General features: G+C 50.2%; 2 protein-coding genes across 5 annotated transcripts; one reads left to right on the forward strand and one right to left on the reverse strand.

Annotated features, from left to right (window-relative positions):
• The first annotated feature begins 169 nt into the window (after positions 1 to 169).
• Snx21 (sorting nexin family member 21) lies at positions 170 to 9,108 on the forward strand. 3 transcript variants are annotated; one of them, XM_052184253.1, is made up of 3 exons: positions 170 to 615; positions 989 to 1,146; positions 8,147 to 9,108. In XM_052184253.1, exons 1-3 carry the CDS (start codon positions 351 to 353, stop codon positions 8,819 to 8,821), a joined length of 1,098 nt encoding a protein of 365 aa, XP_052040213.1. In that variant the 5' UTR covers positions 170 to 350; the 3' UTR covers positions 8,822 to 9,108. The 3 variants fall into 3 exon arrangements, with proteins under 3 accessions (XP_052040213.1, XP_052040215.1, XP_052040214.1); XM_052184255.1 differs by having other exon boundaries at positions 172 to 615; positions 989 to 1,139; positions 8,147 to 8,255; XM_052184254.1 differs by lacking the exon at positions 170 to 615 and having other exon boundaries at positions 1,044 to 1,139.
• A 90-nt stretch (positions 9,109 to 9,198) lies between these two features.
• Positions 9,199 to 20,553, reverse strand: Acot8 (acyl-CoA thioesterase 8). 2 transcript variants are annotated; one of them, XM_052184252.1, is made up of 6 exons: positions 20,351 to 20,553; positions 18,644 to 18,780; positions 15,548 to 15,773; positions 11,910 to 12,067; positions 11,230 to 11,424; positions 9,199 to 9,439 (listed from the first exon to the last, which is right to left on the reverse strand). In XM_052184252.1, exons 1-6 carry the CDS (start codon positions 20,476 to 20,478, stop codon positions 9,321 to 9,323), a joined length of 963 nt encoding a protein of 320 aa, XP_052040212.1. In that variant the 5' UTR covers positions 20,479 to 20,553; the 3' UTR covers positions 9,199 to 9,320. The 2 variants fall into 2 exon arrangements, with proteins under 2 accessions (XP_052040212.1, XP_052040211.1); XM_052184251.1 differs by lacking the exon at positions 18,644 to 18,780 and having other exon boundaries at positions 20,351 to 20,466.
• Between the last annotated feature and the right edge of the window lie 192 nt (positions 20,554 to 20,745).

Consider the following 20,745-nt stretch of genomic DNA (forward strand, 5'->3'; position numbering starts at 1 on the left):
AGCTGCGGGGTTCTAACAGTTCCCGAAGAGGGAGCGGGCGGGGCCGGAGCGGAGCGGGGGCAGGAAGCAGCGAGGCGGCGGCGCTGTGAGCTGCCTGAGCGGAGAGCCTCTTAAAGCCACGGGTCGCTGCACCAAATCCCGGGAGCCCGCCCTGAACGCACTTGGGACGCGGTGGGCGGAGGCGCGTCCAGGCCTGCGGCGGGAGGAACAGGGTAGAGGCCGGCCCTCCTGCGACTCGTGGGCGTGGCCTCTTTGCCCCGCCCCTAGCACGCCCCTGGGCCCCTGTCCGGGCGGGGGTCCCCACCCTCCTCAACCCTGGACCCAGCGTGGCGCGCTCCCCCCTGGGTGCCATGGCCTCGCGGCTCCTACACCGGCTGCGACACGCCCTGGCCAGCGATGGCCCCGGGGAGGCAGCGGCGGCGGCGGGCCCGGAGGCCGAGCAGTTCCCGGAGAGCTCAGAACTGGAGGACGATGACGCCGAGGGCCTGTCCTCCCGCCTCAGTGGCACCCTCAGCTTCACCAGTGCAGAGGATGACCCTGACGACGAAGACGAGGACGATGAGGCGGGCCTCGACTCGCCACCCTCTGGAGACGGGACATCGGGAGAAGACGCAGGCGAGTGCGATAGGACAGACAGGAACCCCGGGGCTCAGTTAGGCCTCCGCTGGACACAGTCCGAGAGCATCCTGGGGGCTCTGAGTTATCTCCCCGAAACTATTGACACTATAAGCTCTTCCAGACGCGGTTTGGCTGTGTGACCTTGAGTCACAACACTATGGGAATCACACCAGCTAGGGTTGTTTGTGGATATTAAATGCACAGGACCAGGGAAACAAATGCAGAGTGTGCTAGCTGCTTTGGGTGGAGACTTAGCATCTACTGTAAGCCAGGCGCTGGGATAAAGCATATCTCGCTCCCGTGAATGAGGTCATGGCATTTTGTTTACGTTAACTCTAGCCCCATAATGACGGGTCATGTGCTTGTGCAGAACGAAGTCCCCCACCTGATGGACAACGGAGCAGTCAAGTCCTGGCTCGCCAGCTGCAGGATTTCTGGAAAAAGTCTCGGAACACCCTAGTTCCACAGCGGCTGCTCTTTGAGGTGACCAGCGCCAATGTTGTCAAGGACCCTCCCTCCAAGTACGTGGTGAGTGAGGTTCCGGGAACCCTTTGAGCAGTGAGTCTAGAAGTCTAGCTGAGAGAAAGGGAACACCACAGCTTTTGGGAGAGGGGGGGTCATGGTCATGCAGTTATAAATGGATGTCTTTATTTTACACCTGGGGGAACTGAGACCAGATAAGAAGGTGGGTGTCCAGTGAACACGTCCTCAGGCAAATGACATAGTTTCTCTAAAACTAAGTGGCCTTAAGCAGTTGTCTCCTGTCCTAATCTTGAGGTTAAGAGAACTGATGTGTGTGCTGTCCTGTACCCTGTGGGGTTTTGTCAGCCACAGCAGGACACAGCATTGAGATCTGGTTGCATGGGTCAGGTGTAAGGAAATGGGCTTTGAATCCAGACCAGCCTTGATTCACATCCCCTGTATTTACTGGTAGCTTCCCCCTGGGTGGGTTCTGTGACTATGATGGCCCCCAGTTTCCTCTTTTCAGTCATAGACAATACATGGGATTATAATAAGAGGTAAGTGAGACCAGGCACAGAGAAACCTTAGCGTTGTCTGGCACTGAGATAGATTAAAATGGTAACTATATAGTTTCAAATTCCCTAATCTGAAATGCTTGAGAATCCAAAGCACTGGAGTGCCCACATGAGGCCACGAGTGGAAAATTCCACACCTAACTTCACTTGATGTGAGCCCAAGATGTAGGCCTATTTAAAAATATTGCATAGGAACTGGAAAGGCTAAAGCAATTAAGACAGCCCCCAAGTTCAAGGCTAACCTGGGCTAAGACTACATAGTTAGACCCTGTCTCAAAAAAAAAAAAAAAAAAAAGCCAAACAACAAATTGGAATGTATCTCACTGATATAGTACTTGCTTATAGTGTTCGAGAACTCTGAGCTTAACCCTAAACCCCAGAAATGATATCAAATTACTCAGAGCTGAGTGTGCTAGTGCAGTTGGAAGTAGAGCGAAAGTGTCAGTTTGAGGGCAGTCCAGATACCCAGCATGACCAGCTTGGGCCACATAAAACCACGCCTCAAGCCAAACAAAAACCAAACTACCTTCAGGCTGTGTACATAAAGTGCATAGGAAATGTTTTAGGATGGTTGGTGAGATGGCTCAGTGGTTAAGACTGCTCTTCCAGAGGTCCCGAGTTCAATTCCCAGCAACCACATGGTGGTTCACAGCCATCTGTAATGGGATCTGATGCCCTCTTCTGGCTGAAGACAACAGTGTACTCATATACATAAAATAAATCTTTAAAAAATGTTTTAGGAGAACGGATGTAATGACTGCTCAGTTGATACGAGTGATGTAATGACTGCTCAGTTGATACGGGTTATGATGTAATGACTGCTCAGTTAATAGGAGTGATGTTGTAATGACTGCTCAGTTGATAGGGGTTATGATGTAATGACTACTCAGTTAATAGGGGTGATGTAATGACTGCTCAGTTGATAGGGGTGATGTTGTAATGACTGCTCAGTTGATAGGGGTGATGATGTAATAACTGCTCAGTTGATAGGGGTTATGATGTAATGACTGCTCGGTTGATAGGGGTGATGTTGTAATGACTGCTCGGTTGATAGGGTGATGATGTAATGACTGCTCAGTTGATAGGGGTGGTGATGTAATGACTGCTCGGTTGATAGGGGTGATGATGTAATGACTGCTCAGTTGATAGGGGTGATGATGTAATGACTGCTCGGTTGATAGGGGTGGTGATGTAATGACTGCTCGGTTGATAGGAATGATGATGTAATGAATGCTTGGTTGATAGGAGTGCGTGCCCAGCTCTACATAAATGGGTGTGGGGGCACACACCTATGGTCCCAGAGCTTGAAAGGGGAGGCAGGTCAAGGGTTCAAGATCAGCCTCAACTACAGAAGCTCGAGGCCAGTGTCCTGGAAGACATGAGACCCAAGTCTCACAATATTTATTTACTGTACTTATTTTGCATTTAAACTTGGGTCTCATTTCTAAGAAATATATGTGTGTATATCTGTGTGTGTGTATGTATATACACATATGTACATATGTATGCGTGTATATGTGTGTGCATATATATATACAAATATTCCAAAATCTTAAGCACCTTGGATAAGGGATATTCAGCCTGTATTCTTATTTAACTGTAGATTGGCAATGTCAGGTATGGAGAACCTGCTGCAGCCTCCTGATGAATCAGTTCTCCAGCATTCCCACCTCCAGCACCATCAGGGCTAAGGAGTAGAGAGCGGTCTGGAGCCAGGCCCTGAGTCCCTGTTTCCCTTGCTGTGAAGGGGAGAGACTGGCAGAGAGACAGAGATCCCCCGGGTTCTGCTCCCTTCAGGGCTGAGCTAGGCTGGTCCTGGCCGGGCCTGGCAGTAACAACTCCCAGCTTGTCCCTTCCCTCTTCTACCTCTGATTCAGCCAGACAGGGGCCTGGAGGCCTGCCCCACATTTGGGTCTCTCCACCCTTCTTCTCTGTTGCTGTTGGTAACAAGGACCACACCCATGGGGTGACTGTGCCACTTTGTGCAGGGATAGATGATACAGGCTTTATCTTGTGAAACATCAACTCCTATGCATGCTAAGGAGATGCTGTACCACAAACTACACACTCCTAGCCCCTGATGGTCCAGTCTTAAGTGGCAAATGTTCCAGAGCTCTGAAGTGGGTAAGGGGGCATGCACAGGAAGGAGACATCAAGAATCAGTCAGCAAAGAGCAGCTCTCTCAGAAAGGAATGTGCATGACTTAGGAGACCTAGGTGAAAAGCCTTAAAAAAAAAAAAAAAAAAAAAAAAAAGTTAGGGTCATCTTCTATCTTCTCCTGTGTCTAGAAAATGAAGCCTCCTCCTCTGTACAGTGAGCATCCCATGTCTCCATATTTCTTCTTCTGGAGGTCAAGAGTAAGGGCTTTAGCCCCAGATCTCAGGCCAGTGTTGTACCCTTCACTCCCTCTTGGAGCTGCTTCCTCAGCTGACAGAGACAAGAGACCATCCTTGCAGGGCTGTTGGTGTTTTTTTTTGTTTTTTTGTTTTTTTGTTTTTTTTTTTTTTTTGCTGTTGGTGTTTTTAAGTGACACCAGGATGGAGACGTATGGTCCAGCAGGAGACAGTCCACAGAACAGCAGTCACGCCATGCTGTGCTACTGCGGATGGAACCCATGGCCTCACGCTAGTTAGGAAGTCCTTGGTCATTGACCTACAGCTGATCCCCAACAGCCACAACCACTGTTACCTAAGCAGATAGAAAATGGATGGTGGCAAAAATTTAAAAATGAAAATAAGAAGGGAAAAGTGAGGAATAAATATGATCAAAGTATGTTTCATACATACATGAAATTCTTAAAGAGTAAGCATGTTAGCATTTTAAAAGTCAATCTAAGCCGGGCAGTGGTAGCGCATGCCTGTAATCCCAGCACTTAGGAGGCAGAGGCAGGCGGATTTCTGAGTTCGAGGCCAGCCTGGTCTACAGAGTGAGTTCCAGGACAGCCAGGGCTATACAGAGAAACCCTGTCTCAGGAAAAAAAAAACACACACACACACACACAAAAACAATCAACCTATATACATAAAAGACTGCTGCAGAGGGGCTGGAGAGATGGCTCAGCGGGTAAGAGCACCGACTGCTCTTCCAGAGGTCCTGAGTTCAAATCCCATCAACCACATGGTGGCTCACAACCACCCACAACAAGATCTGACACCCTCTTCTGGTGTATATGAAGACAGCTACAGTGTACTTACATATAATAAATAAATCTTAAAAAAAAAAAAAAAAGACTGCTGCAGAGCGGCTCTTCCGACAGTATGCCCTGTGGAAAACACCTTTTCTTAGGGTTGTGGAAAACAGGAAAGAGTGAGGCCTGGCAAGTGGGTTTGTTCGTCTAGTACTTGGAAGATGCAGGTATGAGGATCAGGAGTTCAAAGCCAGCCTGGGGGGAAAAAAAAAACAAAGGAACCTATATCTAGTCAGTATGTTTGAATACAGGGTTGATGGGTGTGAAATGTTTTATTGTTGTTGTTGTTGTTAGTGTTTTAATGCACTGTAAGTCTTCAAAAGAAGAAAGACCAGGTAAACCTAACTGGAATAACAGGGCTATTGGCAGTTCCATTGGATACATTTGGGGAAATGTCTGGGTGCGCTGGGCAGCCCTTTAATAAGGAACCTTCCAGGTGCTCAGTCTAAGCCGTCAGCTTGACATCAGTCCTCAGTAGTCATAATCCTTACTGTGGGGATCCTTATCTGTGCGGACGCTTTGTAGTCATCCTAGTTAGTGCTGACCAGACAGGAATCTTTATATTCTTTTTGTTTCCTTGAAAATGTTGCTAGTGGGCCAAGGAAATGGCTCAGCCAGAAAAGCTGTTTGCCTGACAACCTGAGTTTAACCCCCAGAACCCATGGTGGAAGGAGAGAACCAACCACCCAGGTTGTTCTGACCCCCATATGATACTTGGGCATTTATGCACAAACGTAACTCATATCACACACACACACACACACACCACCACCACCACCACCACCACCACCACCACCACCACCACGACATACAAATAAAAACAAAGTATTAACTTGTACTACTCTTTGCTTAACTTTTGAGAGGCAGGTGGTACTGAAACACGGCCTTGTGCATACTTAAGCAAGTGCTTTACCCCGAGCAGTTATATTCTTGGTCGTGTGTGTGTGTGTGTGTGTGTGTGTGTGTGTGTGGTGTCTATTTTGAGACAGTCTCACTAAGTGCCCCAGGGTGGTCTTGAACTTGCTGTGTAACCCAGGCAGTCTGTGAGCATTCAGTCCTGCTTACCTCAGCCCTGCTCTTAAAACGTTGTCCTTTTTCCCTCTTTTCCCAAAATAAGTCTAAAAGCCACCTTTACAGCACTACTTGTGAAAAGGAAAAGTTAAAAAGTATTCAGCTGCCAGGCCAGTGGTTCAGGCCTGTTCCCCATCTCCTTGGGAGGCTGTGGCCAGAAGTTCGAGGCTTGCCTTTGCTATGTCGTGAATTTAAGGCAATCTCGGACAAACAGACAGAACTAGGCCTAGTGAAACATACCTGTAATTGTGAAGAAAAGAGGATCAGGAGGAGGTCATCCTCGGCTACATAGCATGTGTGAGGCAGCTTGGGCTACGTGAAACCCTGTCTTGAAAAATGGAGTCAGGGACTGAAGATACAGCTCAGTAGTAGATACTTACCTAACATGGGCAAAGCCTTAGGCTCAATCCCCAGAAACAACACAACACAACATGCGCGCGCGCGCACACACACACACACACAGAGTTTGAGGCTGAAGACAGCACTCAGTGGTAGGGCGTGCCTAGAAGGCCAAGTTCACTAAACCTTGCCAAATGCTGTTCCCTGAAGAGTGCTGTGAACTGAGACGCTGGCTCTTTCCGAAAAATAAAGATGAATCGTGTAAGAGAAATATCAATTTGTGCTTAAGATAAAGGGTGAGCACGGCTGCGCGTGACTATAGTCCAGGCTCTTTAGAAGGCTGAGGCTGGAGGATCACCTGAGCCTGGGTGGTCAAAGCCAAAAAAGTACCAAGAGGAGATCCCCATCTCAAAAAAAAGGAGGCGGAGGAAGAAAAGAAACAAGCAAGCGCCTCACGGCACGCGCCTCGCGCCTGCAATCCCAACGCTTGGAGCGGAGGCCAGAAGATCACCAAAAGTCCAAGGCTAGCCTGGGCTACAGAGACCTTGGATGACTGCAGGCCGAGGATGGAGGTGTGGCTTGCTTCGCTGGTAGAGTGCCTGGCTTCGGTCCTGCTCTGCATACCCTGGGTGTGGCTGGGTATTCCTGTAGTGTCAGCACTTGACTACAGAACAAGCTTGAAGTCAGCTGGTCAGCCAGGACCCGTGAGACTATCTCAAAAATCAAAACACCATCTTGCCAAACAAAATAGCCCGGCACTTGTCATGACCTGAGCTGACCTCAAATCTGAGGATGGAAGAAGAAAACCGAATCCTGAAAGGTTTCCTCTAACCCCCATTTGTAAACTGTGTATCAGGCTCAGATATGTGTGCCCTAACACAACAACAACAACAACACACACACACAGAGAGAGAGAGAGAGAGAGAGAGAGAGAGAGAGAGAGAGAGAGAGAAGAAGAAGAAGAAGAAGAAGAAGAAGAAGAAGAAGAAGAAGAAGAAGAAGAAGAAGAAGAAGAAGAAGAAGAGGAGAGAGAGAAAGAGAGAGACTAAACCCAAAACAAAAACAAACAAAAAAGAATTGAAGAGACCTGGCATGGTGACACACTCCACCAATCCTACCATTCAGGAGGCTGGGCCAGAAGACTGAGAATTAGAGGCCATCATGGGCTACACAGTGAGGCTGTCCCAGGGGCCAAATCCAGAAAGGAATCAGACAACATGAGGGCCCACCCTGTTTTTGATGCAGTATACTCCAGTGTGTGCCACCTTGAGCATCACTGCACTGTACTGCACACCCGAGCAAACGCTGACCTCAACCCAGGAACTTTTCACTGGAGTAGGGGTGAATCTGCCGTGACTGCTTTGCCTGGGGTCACAGGAAGGAGGTGGACTTGTGGTTACCTGAGTCCCAGGCCAGGGAACTCCTGTTTTGCTACCGAGGCTGTCTGAAGACCCATCCTTTAGTCTGGTTTGAACGGGCTTGGCCAGTAATGAATCCAGAGTTGCGCATAGCTCCACACTGGCTCTCAGATCGGCTCAGAGGCCCCGAGAAGGGTCTGGGTTTCAGTTCACTCCTGGCTTCCCTAAGGCCTTTCCAAAAGCTGACTCCCTAGGGGCAGGGAGCATTTCCCAGAGCAGTAACCTGGTGGCAGCCCCAGACATTGAAGCTCATTTCTGTCTTTTTTTCCCCCCATGCTGCCTTGGGCCTGGGTCATTTCAGAGGAGCCTCAGGTAAGGCGGGGATGGTTCCTGACCCCTGCTCTGCGCTTCCTCATCCTAGCCAGTCCCAGGAAGAGGTGAGGTAAAGCGCAGAGCAGAGCCCGGAGTATGGAAGGGAGGGAGGGAAGAGGCCCAGGGATGTTTTACATCAGCCCTGACATCCACCCTTCCCACAGCTCTACACCCTCGCCGTGATGGGCCCGGGGCCACCAGATCGCCAGCCAGCCCAGATCTCTCGCCGATACTCCGACTTTGAGCGGCTGCACAGAAACCTGCAGCGGCAATTCCGGGGCCCCATGTCTGCCATCTCCTTTCCCCGTAAGCGCCTGCGCCGGAACTTTACTGCAGAGACCATTGCCCGCCGCAGCAGGGCCTTTGAACAGTTTTTGGGCCACCTGCAGGCAGTGCCCGAGCTACGCCAAGCTCCGGAGCTGCAGGACTTCTTTGTGCTGCCCGAGCTGCGGCGGGCGCAGAGCCTCACCTGCACTGGTCTTTATCGGGAGGCTCTGGCTCTGTGGGCCAACGCCTGGCAGCTGCAGACCCAGCTGGGCACCCCTTCGGGCCCGGACCGCCCCCTGTTGACTCTGGCTGGGTTGGCCGTGTGCCACCAGGAGCTAGAGGACCCCGGGGAGGCCCGAGCGTGTAGTGAGAAGGCTCTGCAGCTGCTGGGGGACAAGAGACCCCATCCTTTCCTGGCACCCTTTCTTGAGGCCCACGTCCGCCTCTCCTGGCGCCTGGGCCTGGACAAACGGGAGTCCGAGGCCCAGCTTCAGGCCCTCCAGGAAGCAGGCCTTACCCCTACCCCACCCCCCAGCCTCAAGGAGCTGCTCGTCAAAGAGGTGCTGGACTAGCTTTTTCCTGTCTTAAGGCCATACCTAAGAGAGGGGCCGCCCCGGGTTAGGGGGCAGGGGCTGAGGACACAACTACCAGGAGCCCCTAAAGTAGTTCCAGAAAAAGTCTGCAGCAGACTGAGAGGAACTTTGTTTTGCCAGACAGGACTCAGAACAGGCTCTAGCTGGGGTTACCCTAGGATTATACCAGGAGAAAGTCTTGGTACAGGCTCTTCAGCCTACCACAACTGGAGGCTGTGGCCAAGGTCAGGATCAATGTCTCCTTTTCCATGGGCCTCTAAACAAGTGAAAGGGCTTGGTGAAGGGCCAGGACTGCTCCTGGGGTCCTGGGATTCAGAGGCACGGGGAGGGCTGTAGTTCTAGTAAAGGTCAGCGACTCCAGTGTTAGCAATCTCTTTATTGGATGTAAGAGGCGGGAAGCCCAGCTCTCAACTGTGGCCCGCCTCAGGAATGGCAGTGCAGAGTCCGTTTAGCCCCCGGCTGAGCCAGTCATCTTTGACTAGAGCTTACTCTTTGATACCCGAGGCTTCAATCGGATCACACCCTCCTGGGCACAGGTCACCGCAAGGACCCCATCCCGACGCCACAGCCGCCCATGCACTAGCCCTCGAGAGCCACCTGTAAGCAAGGAGAAGGGCAAGGTGGCCACTGCGTCAGCACAGCCTGCTTTGCCTGCAAAGGGCTTGATACAGGGCAGAGCTGCCCCCACACAACGGCACACGGCAACACCGTGATTCTAAAGTGCCAAGTGCCCCTGTGTGAGCCTATTATAGTCGCTAGGGGGCGTGCTGCCCACGTCCCAGCGCCACTTGATGGTTTAAAAGCACTTTCACACACCTGCTCACTTCCTCAAAAAGATCACAGAGGGGCTCTGACAGGTCTCCAAAGGCTTGGCCAAGCAGACTGCCACATCTCTGGCCACTTGTCAGAAATCCCATTCTTTCCTTTCTGATGCACTAAGTCCTCCCAGCTGGTAATTCACCCAAAACACCACAAGGGGGAGGGAGCACCTGAGAGGGCCTGAGCCGAGGTGTGTGTCCTCCTTTCTCTATCTTTCCCCTCGTGGCTCTGAGCCTGGCCTGGTTCTCCTCGGGAGGCTAACTTCAGGTCTCCTTACACACAGCAGAGCCCACTGAGATCTAACTTTAGCCACAGAGTGCGGACTTCACGCCTTGTCCTGTTTTCCAGACAATGACACTAAAGTACAAACAGGCTCAGAAACTTTGCCCCAAGGATCAGGCCAAAGCTGACTGAGTGTCCTAACTTCAAGGTCATGAATCTTGTGCAGCAATGGTGTTCGTACTTGAGTAACCCTTTCCTGACTGTAAGGAGTTGCTTAAGTTTCATCCATTTATAAAGCAAAGTTTTTCTTCCTTTGAAGTGTACTTCATTATACCAGAAGCCAGGTTCTAACAGTAGACTTTGAGGAGTCTGGGTTTCTCTCTGTTCCCTACAAGAAGCATCTAGGAAGTGGCACCCTTACAGACCACAGAACCCTCCCTGCCCCACTGTGCTAACTCACAATCACTCAGGAAGCGCCTTAGAAATAGTTTATAGCTACGTGGTGGTGGTGGTGCACACATTTAATCCCCACACTCAGGAAGCAGAGGCAGATGGATCCCTGTGAGTTCGAGGGCAGCCTGGTCTATACCAGGTCCCAAGTAAGCCAGGGCTACACAGAGAAACCTGTCTCGAAAAACCAAAACCAAAAAAGTCAAAGACCCAGTTTCCCAAAGATGTAACTCAGTTAATGGGGTGTTTGCCTAGCATACAAAGGGCCTGGATTTGATCCCTGCACTCAGGAGGAGGCAGGAGGATCAAGTAATCATCTTCAGTTACATAGTGAGCTCAAGGCTAACCTAAGATACATGAGACTGTCTAAAAAAAGAAAAGGCACTTTCCTGGACCTGATCCAGGAATTGCTGGGGCACAGTGTGATCTGCTTAGGAACAGCTCCCTCTAGTGGCAGTCTGGTGGCTTAGGAGGTTTACACGGTGTGCTTGTTGTAACATGAGCCTATTTATTCAGATGAAAAAGCTGAGAAGCAGGGCCCAGCAGCTCCCAGCACTTGGGAGGTGGAGCCAGGAGGAGCAGGAACTCAGGGCAGACTCCACTCCATACAGAGCTCAAGACCAGCAGGGGACGTGAGACCCTGGCTGCTTTCAAAACACAAAACCAAAAAAGCTTCAAAACGGATTTGCCCAAGTTCACATAGGGGATCTAAAGTGGTCTGGCCACCTGGACTGGTCTGAGATAACGGCAGTCATTCCTGGCATGTTCCCATTTGAAGACAACACAAATACCTAGAGGGGCCACAGTGCAAGGAGCTTGTGGGAAGAGGCAGCAGCATCCCAAAACAGAACAGGTCCCCTACCACACCACAGACACTGAAGGTGGGCCACACTCACCAGCCCAGGGGCTCTCACACTCATAGAGCATCCAGTGGTCCGCTCGGAAGGGGGCGTGGAACCACATGGAGTGGTCCAGCGAGGCCATGAAGTTCACCTTATACTTGGACTGGTGGGGCAGCAGTGCCGTACCCAGGAAGGCATAGTCAGAGATGTAAGCGGCCACACAGCAGTGCATCTTGATGTCGCCTTCCCCTGTAACAGGTCCCAATCCCATCATCCCTGGGCTCCTGGCTTTTCCAGCTCAGGACCTGCAGGGAGGTGGGGGTGGGTGGGGGGAAACCGGGGCTGCCATACTCAAACCAAGCATTGTGCAAGGGCACCTGGGCCAGGGTGGGGTCTTTGTGTGTAAGGATAAAGGAGGACTAGGAGAGGACAGAGGTAAGTAAGCTAAATGTCTCCTGCCCCCAGCCACTCCCTCTGGTCCTGGAGCCAATTTGCACAAAGACACCCATTGTTAGCTGCCGACCTAGGTAAGAACCTCAACAGGGTAGTGCTTCCCCAAGAAAGGCCCAACAATGAGATTACAGTCACCTCATTCTCAGGTTAAAGGGTAAGGGCTTGGGTGAGAGATTAGGAAACAGGCCAAAGAGCGAGGGGTAGGCCCAAGGCACAGAGGGCAATGTGTGGCAAGGCCTAGCCTCCTGAAGAGTATTCCTCCAACTCAGGGGTCCCCTTACCAATATAGCCCCGGGCTCGCACCCAGAACATCTGTTTGGGCTCCAGTGTCTGCAGCTGGTTCAGGGAGGGTGGGTTCACCAGCTTGATCTCAATAGGCACCTCTCGGGCAGCGATTCGGTTCAGCCCCACCCGATATTTCTCGTGAAGGTTGGGATCCCTGGAAGGAAACACAGGACAAGGAAGTCCAAGGAGATAGAACTTCTCTGTGCTGCCCCTTCTGATCCCCACCATTTGCCACGGGGCTCTGCAAAGCTTCCACATGGCACTGACAAAACACGACAGGGTTTGAATCCCTTCCCCGTCCCTTCAGACTTGGGCAAGTTAGTCATCTTGCTGAGCCTATTTCCCATGAAACAAGAGAGTAATAATGTGACCTGTCTCACAGCAAACATTAGACACAGCTAAGGCCTAGGCACTGATTCAAGTCCTGCACACGACCATAACTCAAGCCTTGACAGACCCTCACATGCCAAGTGTGCTCAGCTGGTAAGAGGTGAGCACAGGAACCCCAGTGGTTTGCTCAGAGCTTGGGGGGAGGGGGGACGTCAGGCAGTTTGTGTATCTAAGCACTTCCTTACTGTGACTGCTCAAGAGACGCCTCCTGCTGTGTCTGCATTGCTATCCTGAGCAGTCGGAAGCATTGTGTGCCTGGCGACACCATTTCCATGAAGCCCTCAGTTCTTAGTGGGCTCTGCCGCTCCCACCCGTCTGGTGGACTCTTTATCTGCACTGTCCACTGTGGTAGCCACTAAACACATGAGAGTGAGAGCCTGAAGTGCGGCTACTGTGCCCTAAGAACAAGATCTGTGAGGGATGTGGAATGGGGAGGCGGTTCTATGGCAGGGGACCTGCCTAGCGCGCACAGAGCCCTGGGAGGTTTGATCCCTAGCACCACACACACCAAAGAATCGCTCATTCTTTTATTTTTTTTTTAAAGATTTATTTATTTATTTTATGTATGTGAGTACACTGTAGCTGTCTCCAGACACATCAGAAGAGGGTGTCAGATCTCATTACAGATGGTTGTGAGCCACCATGTGGTTGCTGGGATTTGAACTCAGGACCTCAGGAAGAGCAGTCAGTGCTCTTAACCACTGAGCCATCTCTCCAGCCCAGAATCGCTCATTCTATTGCATAAATTTAAGATAGCCTATACGGTCAGTTGCTGCCTTATTGATGAGCACAGTCCTGAATTCAGGCTCGTTTATCAATAATACATTATTTGTATTTCTGCACACACTAAGCCCAGCACGGCACCCTATACAGTTAAGTGCCTATATACCTCTTACTGAATCCTCAAAGCAACCTTGAGGTGGGAGCTATGATTAGCTCAAGTCATAACCTAATGTATGGATTTAGAGCAAGCAAGTATTTGCCCAAACTCACACAGCTCTCAGGGACAGAGTCTAGACTTGAATCCTGACCATTTGGCCTCCTGAACCCACACCGATCCCCATGCCCTGCTGACGCCACCCCAGGATGGAACGCAAGCAACACAGCTGCAGAAATGGCCGCTCCCCTCTGCTAGATGAAGAATCTAGGGCCATGCGTGGTTGGGGGATGGGAATCCCATAGCAGGTAGGTACTAACAGAGGCGCAGACCCTGGCCAGACTCCCGTGCGTGTCTGTATCTAGATTCAAAGCTCAAACTTTATTCAAATGTTATGTCAAACTTTATTCATGTTGATCTCAGTGAGAAATATGTTACCAACGAAAAGTCAAAATATTGAGAAAGCACTGAAGTGAAGATACTGACCAGTGGGCCATACTCTGCAGCAGGGCCCCAGAGGAGGGCCTCATCTGCCATGCATTAACTCCAGAGTTGCTGCACCACAGGCCTGAAGCAGGAAGGGCATCAGCCCAGGACTGGAGGTGACGATTTATTTAACGAGTGGCTGTAAAGGTCATTTACTGTTGGATTCAAGAACTGAGAATCGAACCTAGGGTCAATTTTTAAAACACTTCATTTCCTTTATTACAGACCGGTATGGAGAACATGTGTATGTTCTATGGCATGCGTGTGAAGGTCAGAGACAACCTTGTGGGGTCAGTTTTCTTCTTCCACCTTGACATGGGTTCCAGGGACTGAACTCAGCTCACTAGACTTGCCCAGCAAGCACCTCTTCCTGCTGAGCCATCTCACTGGCCCCAACCAATATTTTAATAACAATAAAGTTCCCTCCTCATGCCTTTGCTGGCTAGCTGCTGGCTGAGTGACAGCTCTGCCCTTTGCATTATGACCCCACGTGCTAATACTGGAAATGAAGCGGCTCAGAGGGCTCTTGCCCTAGGTGCACACTACACTCTAATATCGCCTTTTCTGCTTCTATATACTGTATATAAAAGACATACATTTCTATATACATATGTTTATATATGCATATATGTATGTGCATGCAGGATTGGGGATGAATCTAGAGTCTTGAACATGCTAAGCACATGCTCTATCAGAGGATACCTTCCAGACCGCATTTGTGTTTACTGGCTGTGAGGCCAGGAGGAGGTGTCAAAGCCTTTGGAACTAGAATTAGAGGTGGTTATGGGCCACCACGTGGGTGCTGGAAGCCACACTTTGCAAGAGGAACAAGTGGGCCATTTCTTCAGCCCACCAGCATGTTTTCGAGATAGCATCTCATGTAGCCCTAGCTAAACTGGGAATCACAGAGACCCACCTGTCCCTGCCTCCCAAGTGCTGGGGTCTACTTTATACCGTTAGCACATCGTCAAGACCCACTCATGAGTAGGAGCCAGAGCTTGAAAACACTGCCCTGGGACTGTATGAGAAAGGGGACGAGAGAGGCAATGTGGGGACATATAATAAAAATACAGTCGACACATGCATGAAACCTGTGACTTCATACAATATACACTAAGTAAAAATAAAAGAGTGGGCTGGAGACATGACTCAGCAGTTAAGAACACTGGCTGCTCTTCCTGAGGTCAAGAGTTCAATTCCCAGCAACCACATGGTGGCTCACAACCATCTGTAATGGGATCCAATGCCCTCTTCTGGCATGTTGGTGTACATGCAGACAGAGCACTCCTACATTTAAATAAATAAATACATAAATAAATTTAAAAATAAAGAGTGGGCAGGCAAGATGGCATACAGTCCTGAGGACCTGGGTTCCATCCTCTGAGCCCAGGTAAAGGTAGAAAAGAGAACAGGCCCCACACAGTCATCCTGTCCTCCATATGCTGTGGTGTGCACACCACATACACAAACAGCCACACACACACTAGTTTTTAATCAGGAAATGGAGAATAGTATAGAAATATCAGAACGCATCTAAGCTTCGTCATCTGAGGACTGTTTTCTTTTTTATTTAAAGACACGTTCTCTCTACATAGAGCTGGCTGGCTGGGACTCCCCATGTAGACCAGGCTAGCTTTAAACTCTCACAGACTTGCCTGTCTCTAAAGGCATGCAGATTATGCCTGGGGCCTAAATGTGGTTTTCACTATAGGCCAAGCAGGCCACGTTTTAAGTTCTGGGGTGTAGGTGGTGGCAGAACCCACCTGGCACACACTAGACTCTGCGAGGTTCAATCCATGGAACCATAAACACTAAAGAAGAAAAGAAATTTCAAAAGTGAACACCAACGAAAGCCACCTCTGTGGAGTCTGCAGGCCTCACCTTAAGTACTGGTCAATGAGGGACTCGTGATCCAGCAGCTCTTCTGGTGGGGGCACCGTGGGCATGGAGAACTGGTGCTGCAGGGGGCTGGGCTGCATCCTCTGGAAGGAGGCCTGGCAGATGAAGATGGCCTTGCCGTGCTGCACGGCCTTCACGGCGCGCACTGAGAAGCTGGCTCCTGTCCGGGTCCTCTCCACATGGTACAGCACCGGCACCTTTGGATCCCCTGCAGTAGGCAGAAGGGACACAGCTACCCTGAGTAAATCCGTGGGCCACCGTCGGCAGTGAGTCAGACGGCCACCTGTGCTCTACTCATCCTCATGTCTGGGCTGGTTGGCTGGGGTCTTGGTGGTGGTTGTTTTGAGCCAGGGTTTCGCTCTATAGCCTAGGCTGGCCTGGAACTCAGGGCAACCCTGTTGCTGCTGCCTCTCAAATGCTAGAATTACAGGTGTGAACTACCATACCATCTTCTTCTCGTTTTTAACAACAGACTTCTCAACACGTCACAGAGACCCAGACAGGCATGGGAGTGGGCCATGTCTACCGCAGAGATCAGGGAAGGGGCTGGGTGCACCTGCACTGGAGGCTGCGAGCCTGGGGAGGCTGCACGGAGGAGGGGACACTTATGGATTGGTTAGGGACATCCATTTGGCTTTCTCCACTTGGTACAAAGTCAAAAACCGGTGAAATTACAAGAGCTGTCAGTTATTAACCAGCTGGCTGTTTGGGGCTGACGAGGGTCACCTTCCTGCCTGCTCAGACAAGTACTCTGCCACTGGAATACACCTCCAGCCCCACAACGAGAAATGAACAGCGCACTTCCTGTTTCTAGGGCTTTAGCCTTTCCCTGGGTATAAATACCAACCTCTTCTCCTGACTGAATGAAACACTCTTTTTCTTCTCCTTTCTTCTTTTTCTTTTTTAATAATGAATTAATTTTTAATTAAATAATGAATTAATAATGAATGAATTGAGTCAGATCTCACTGTAGCCCTGGAACTTTGTAGAGAATAGCATCAACTTGCAGAGATCTTCCTGCCTCTGCTTCCCCAGTGCTGAGATTAAGACATGCGCCACCATGTTGAGCCCTTTTTTGTTTGGTTGGTTTTCGTTTTGGTTTGGTTTGGTTTTTCAAGACAAGGTTTCTCTGTGTAGCCCTAGCTTTCCTGGACCTTCCCCTTTGACCAGGCTGGCCTCAAACTCACAGAGATCCACCTGCCTCTGCCTCTGAAGTGCTGGATTAAAGGCATGCACCTCGAGACTTATTCTACTTTTGAAATGAAATGGTCCCCCATTTTAGAATCAAAATTAAAGCCAATTAATATACTTAGGCACCAGTTCATTGTAATGCCAACATGCCTGAGATTGAAGCAGAAGGACTAGAATTCTAAGCCAGACTTGGTAATTTAGCTTAAAAACACACAACCCAGTCAGGCATCTCCTTAACTAAAAGAATCACAGGGTAAGAAGGCCAGGGTTGGGGCTGGAGAGATGGCTCAACGGGTAAGAGAACTGACTGCTCTTCTGTAGGTCCTGAGTTCAAATCCCAGAAACCACATGGTGGCTCGCAACCATCTGTAATGAGATCTGATGCCCTCCTCTGGTGTGTCTGAAGACAGCTACAGTGTACTTACATTTAATAATAAAAAAAAAAAAAAGAAGAAGAAGAAGAAGGCCAGGGTTGGGCTGGGACGAGGTTCTGTTGATATAGAACTTGTCTCACATGAAGAAAACCCTGGGTTCTACCAAGCACCAAAAGTTTGGTGGTGCCTGTAATTCCAGCACCAAGGAGCCGCAGGCAAGAAGCTCAGAACATTAGTTAGGGAAATCCACAGCTACACAGCAAGCCTGAGGCCAGCCAGGGACACATGAGGCCACCGCTCTGCAAGCCGCATGCTACTGCCGAGCTACATCGCCAGCCCAGACCAAGAGTCTGCGATAAGAACTCCCCTGCATCTCAGCCCAGAGCTCTAAGAGTCTAAGAGATCCTCCTGAAACATCTCTGGTCCCACCTCGCCTCTGTTTCACAGATGAGCTCAATCTTAGCAAAAGAAGGTAACCTCATTCAAGTTTACCGTGGCAATTACTATAAAGCTGAAACTGAGTTTCCAAACTGCCTACCTTCTATCCCAATAGCAGTTTACAGTCCTATGAAGACTTAGCAGTCCTGACGCTAGAAGAGAAGGAAGAAGGAAGAGAGGCAGGTGTGGAGGTGCAGAGCCAGGTATAGAGGTGCAGGACCTCAGTCCGAAACCCTCAGGAGCCAGAGGCAGGCAGAGCGCTGTGAGTGCGAAGCCACCCTGGTCTGAATGGTGAGTTTCAGGCCAGCCAGGTTACACTGTGAGCCAGGCGGTGGTGGCGCACACCTGTAATCCAAGCACTCTGGGAGGCAGAGGCAGGTGGATCTCTGAGTTCGAGGCTAGCCTGGTCTACAGAGTGAGTTCCAGGACAGCCAGGGCTACACAGAGAAACCCTGTCTCAAAATAACCAAAAAAAGAAAGAAAGAAAAAAGAAACAGAATCTGGGGCTGGAGAGAGGTCTCAGTGGTTAAGAGCACTGACTGTTTTGTCCAAAGGTCCTGAATTCAATTCCTAGCAACCACATGGTGGCTCACAACCATCTGTAAAGGGATCTGACGCCCTCTTCTGAAGTCTGAAGACAGTGACAGTGTATTCACATATATAAAATAAATAAAAAAGAGAGGGAGGGAGAGAGAGATTAAAAAAGAAACAGAATGTGTCCTTAATGAGTCCCAGTGAGTGTGAAAAGGACCCAGGCTATTTCCAGATCTCGTCGCATCCTCCCAAATGTTGAGGTCACAGACCTAAGCCAAGTGATGAACTCCTCCCTCCCTGCTTTCTCTGGTCCCTGAGATAGCACACAGATCCTTCCGTGTGCTAGCCGAGTGAGTGTGCTACTGCTAAGCCACATGCTCAGGCTCCTAGGTACCTTTCAGGGAATCCTCTCTCTCTCCCTTCTTCATCCTCCTCGCTAATTCTCCTTTCTCTCGAGTCAAGCCTTCAAAGCCAGGAAGGAAGAAGTAACCACTGGGCTACCAAGGGTGGCTGCGAGCAAACGCCAGGGTGCGGGGTTTACCTGCCCGGACAAAGTAGCAGTGCAGAGAGTGAACATGGACGTCTTCACTCACAGACTTGGCTGCAGCCACCAGGGCCTGGCCCACAATTTGACCCCCAAAGAGCCGCTGGGAGGTAGGTACCCAGTAATTCCTTCCTCTGTGGAGAGAGGAAAGTGGGAAAGACTTGAGGGGTGCTCTGAACTCCATCAGCCTCAGGTAAAGGATCTAAGGTTACTTGGCTCCTTTGTCAGAACCCGAGGGAGGCCAAGGAGTCCGCTCTTGAATCTCTTACATCACCGCATATACTTTCCGTCTTCAGGTCTACCCAACCTTTCTGTGGACTTCAAACAGAACGAGCAAATTTACTCATTTACAGCAAGAGCACAGGAAGGAAGTTCACACAGCTCAACCGTCCCCGATCCAGGGAGGTTTCAAGCCCACAGCTTTTTCCCCACCCCAAACCAGGAAAGAGGAGAGGTCAGAAGTTTCAGAAGTTTACTGAGGCCTTGAATAGACACGAGGCACTCCAAAAAACAGATCTGGGGCTGGACTGTATGCATGAAGGCTGGCTACTGGCACTCCTCAACCACAACAAGGCAGTTCTTCCAAGAACTAGTTTCAGAGCTAAAAGGGCTCCAAGACTTCCCTTAAAAAAAAAAAAAAAGTCTGAGGTTGTGCAATTTAATCCAGATGAACACACTGGTCTAGCCTTCTGGGTGAAAGGGCTTGCCCAGTGCCAGAGCCAGGACACTGAGAAGGAACACTCAGCCCTGAGGTTACCATGTTCTCATTACAATACAGTTTGAAAAGCACTCCAGGAAGAATGATAGCTTCTGATAAAATCCTAAGAGCTGAACAGGTCAAAACTGTCACTAAACAGGCATGGTGGTATACACCTTTGACCCCAGGACTGAGTTCAAGGCTAGCCAGGTCTGCATAGAGTTCCGGGTCAGCCTGGGAGGGCTATACAGAGAGCAAAACAAAACACCCAGGAAGGCCTGGTGGTGAACTTCTGCCAGCACTTAGGAAGCAAATGCAGGTGGATCCCTGTGGGTTCCAAGGCAACCTGGTGTGTCTATATATTCATTCTCTCTCTCTCTCTCTTTCTCTCTCTCTCTCTCTCTCTCTCTCTCTCTCTCTCTTTCTCTCTCTCTCTCTCTCTCTCTCTCTCTCTCTCTCTCTCTCCCTCCCTCCCTCCCTCTCTCCTCTATATATGAAATTCCAGGTCAGCCAGGACTATATTTAGTGACACCCTGTCTCTAAACAAAACAAAAAAAACTGTTACAAACCCATGCTGCAATCACCAACCTCAGTGATTCCTGGAAAAAACATACCTCAAGTTAAGTATTGACTTACCAGACCCCAATTAATGGTTCAGGATGGTTTGAACACACACACACACACACAGACTCTACTAGATTAAGCTACCTTGTAGGGTAGCTGAGTCTCTCTCTCTCTCTCTCTCTCTCTCTCTCTCTCTCTCTCTCTCTCTCTCACACACACACACACACACACACACACACACACACACACACACACTTTTTTCCCCCAGATCGCCTCCTGAAAAGCAAGGATGGATGTCAGGGACACGCCTTCTAACTGGAGCAGAGCTTGCATCCAGCACGGAACTCTTATTTCCAGAATTGAGGTTCTCGGGGAGACGACAGTCATCGCGACTCTATACTGAAACAGGGGTGCAAGCCCAGTTCACAGGTGCTGCCGGCTACCTGTAGAGATCTTCATCTAGCGGCTCGAGGTTGAGCACGCTCGTGACCAGCACGCTACGGAGGTCCCCGGAAAGGTCGCCGCGGTCGGCGTCTCCATGAGCATCTCCCTGATCTTCTGGCTCTGACATTTTCACCGCTCGCTGCGGATGAGAGAAACGCGGAAACTTATATAGGCGCCCAGCGCTTCCGGCAGGTCGCTCCAGGGGCCGGAAATCCCTAGGGCTTCGGTGAGCGAGATGCAGATCGTGATTGGTCGATGTGCTTGTCACTCTCAGAGTGGGCGCGGCTAACTCTATCTTAAGATTGGAGAATATTTGTGTCAGTTTTGGAGCTCCGCGTATGATTGGCTGAGTCAGCGAGGGGGCGGAGCCTCGGAGATGAATAATAAGGGATGA

This window comes from Apodemus sylvaticus, chromosome 5 (genome assembly GCF_947179515.1).
Source record: "Apodemus sylvaticus chromosome 5, mApoSyl1.1, whole genome shotgun sequence".
Lineage (NCBI taxonomy): Eukaryota > Metazoa > Chordata > Mammalia > Rodentia > Muridae > Apodemus > Apodemus sylvaticus.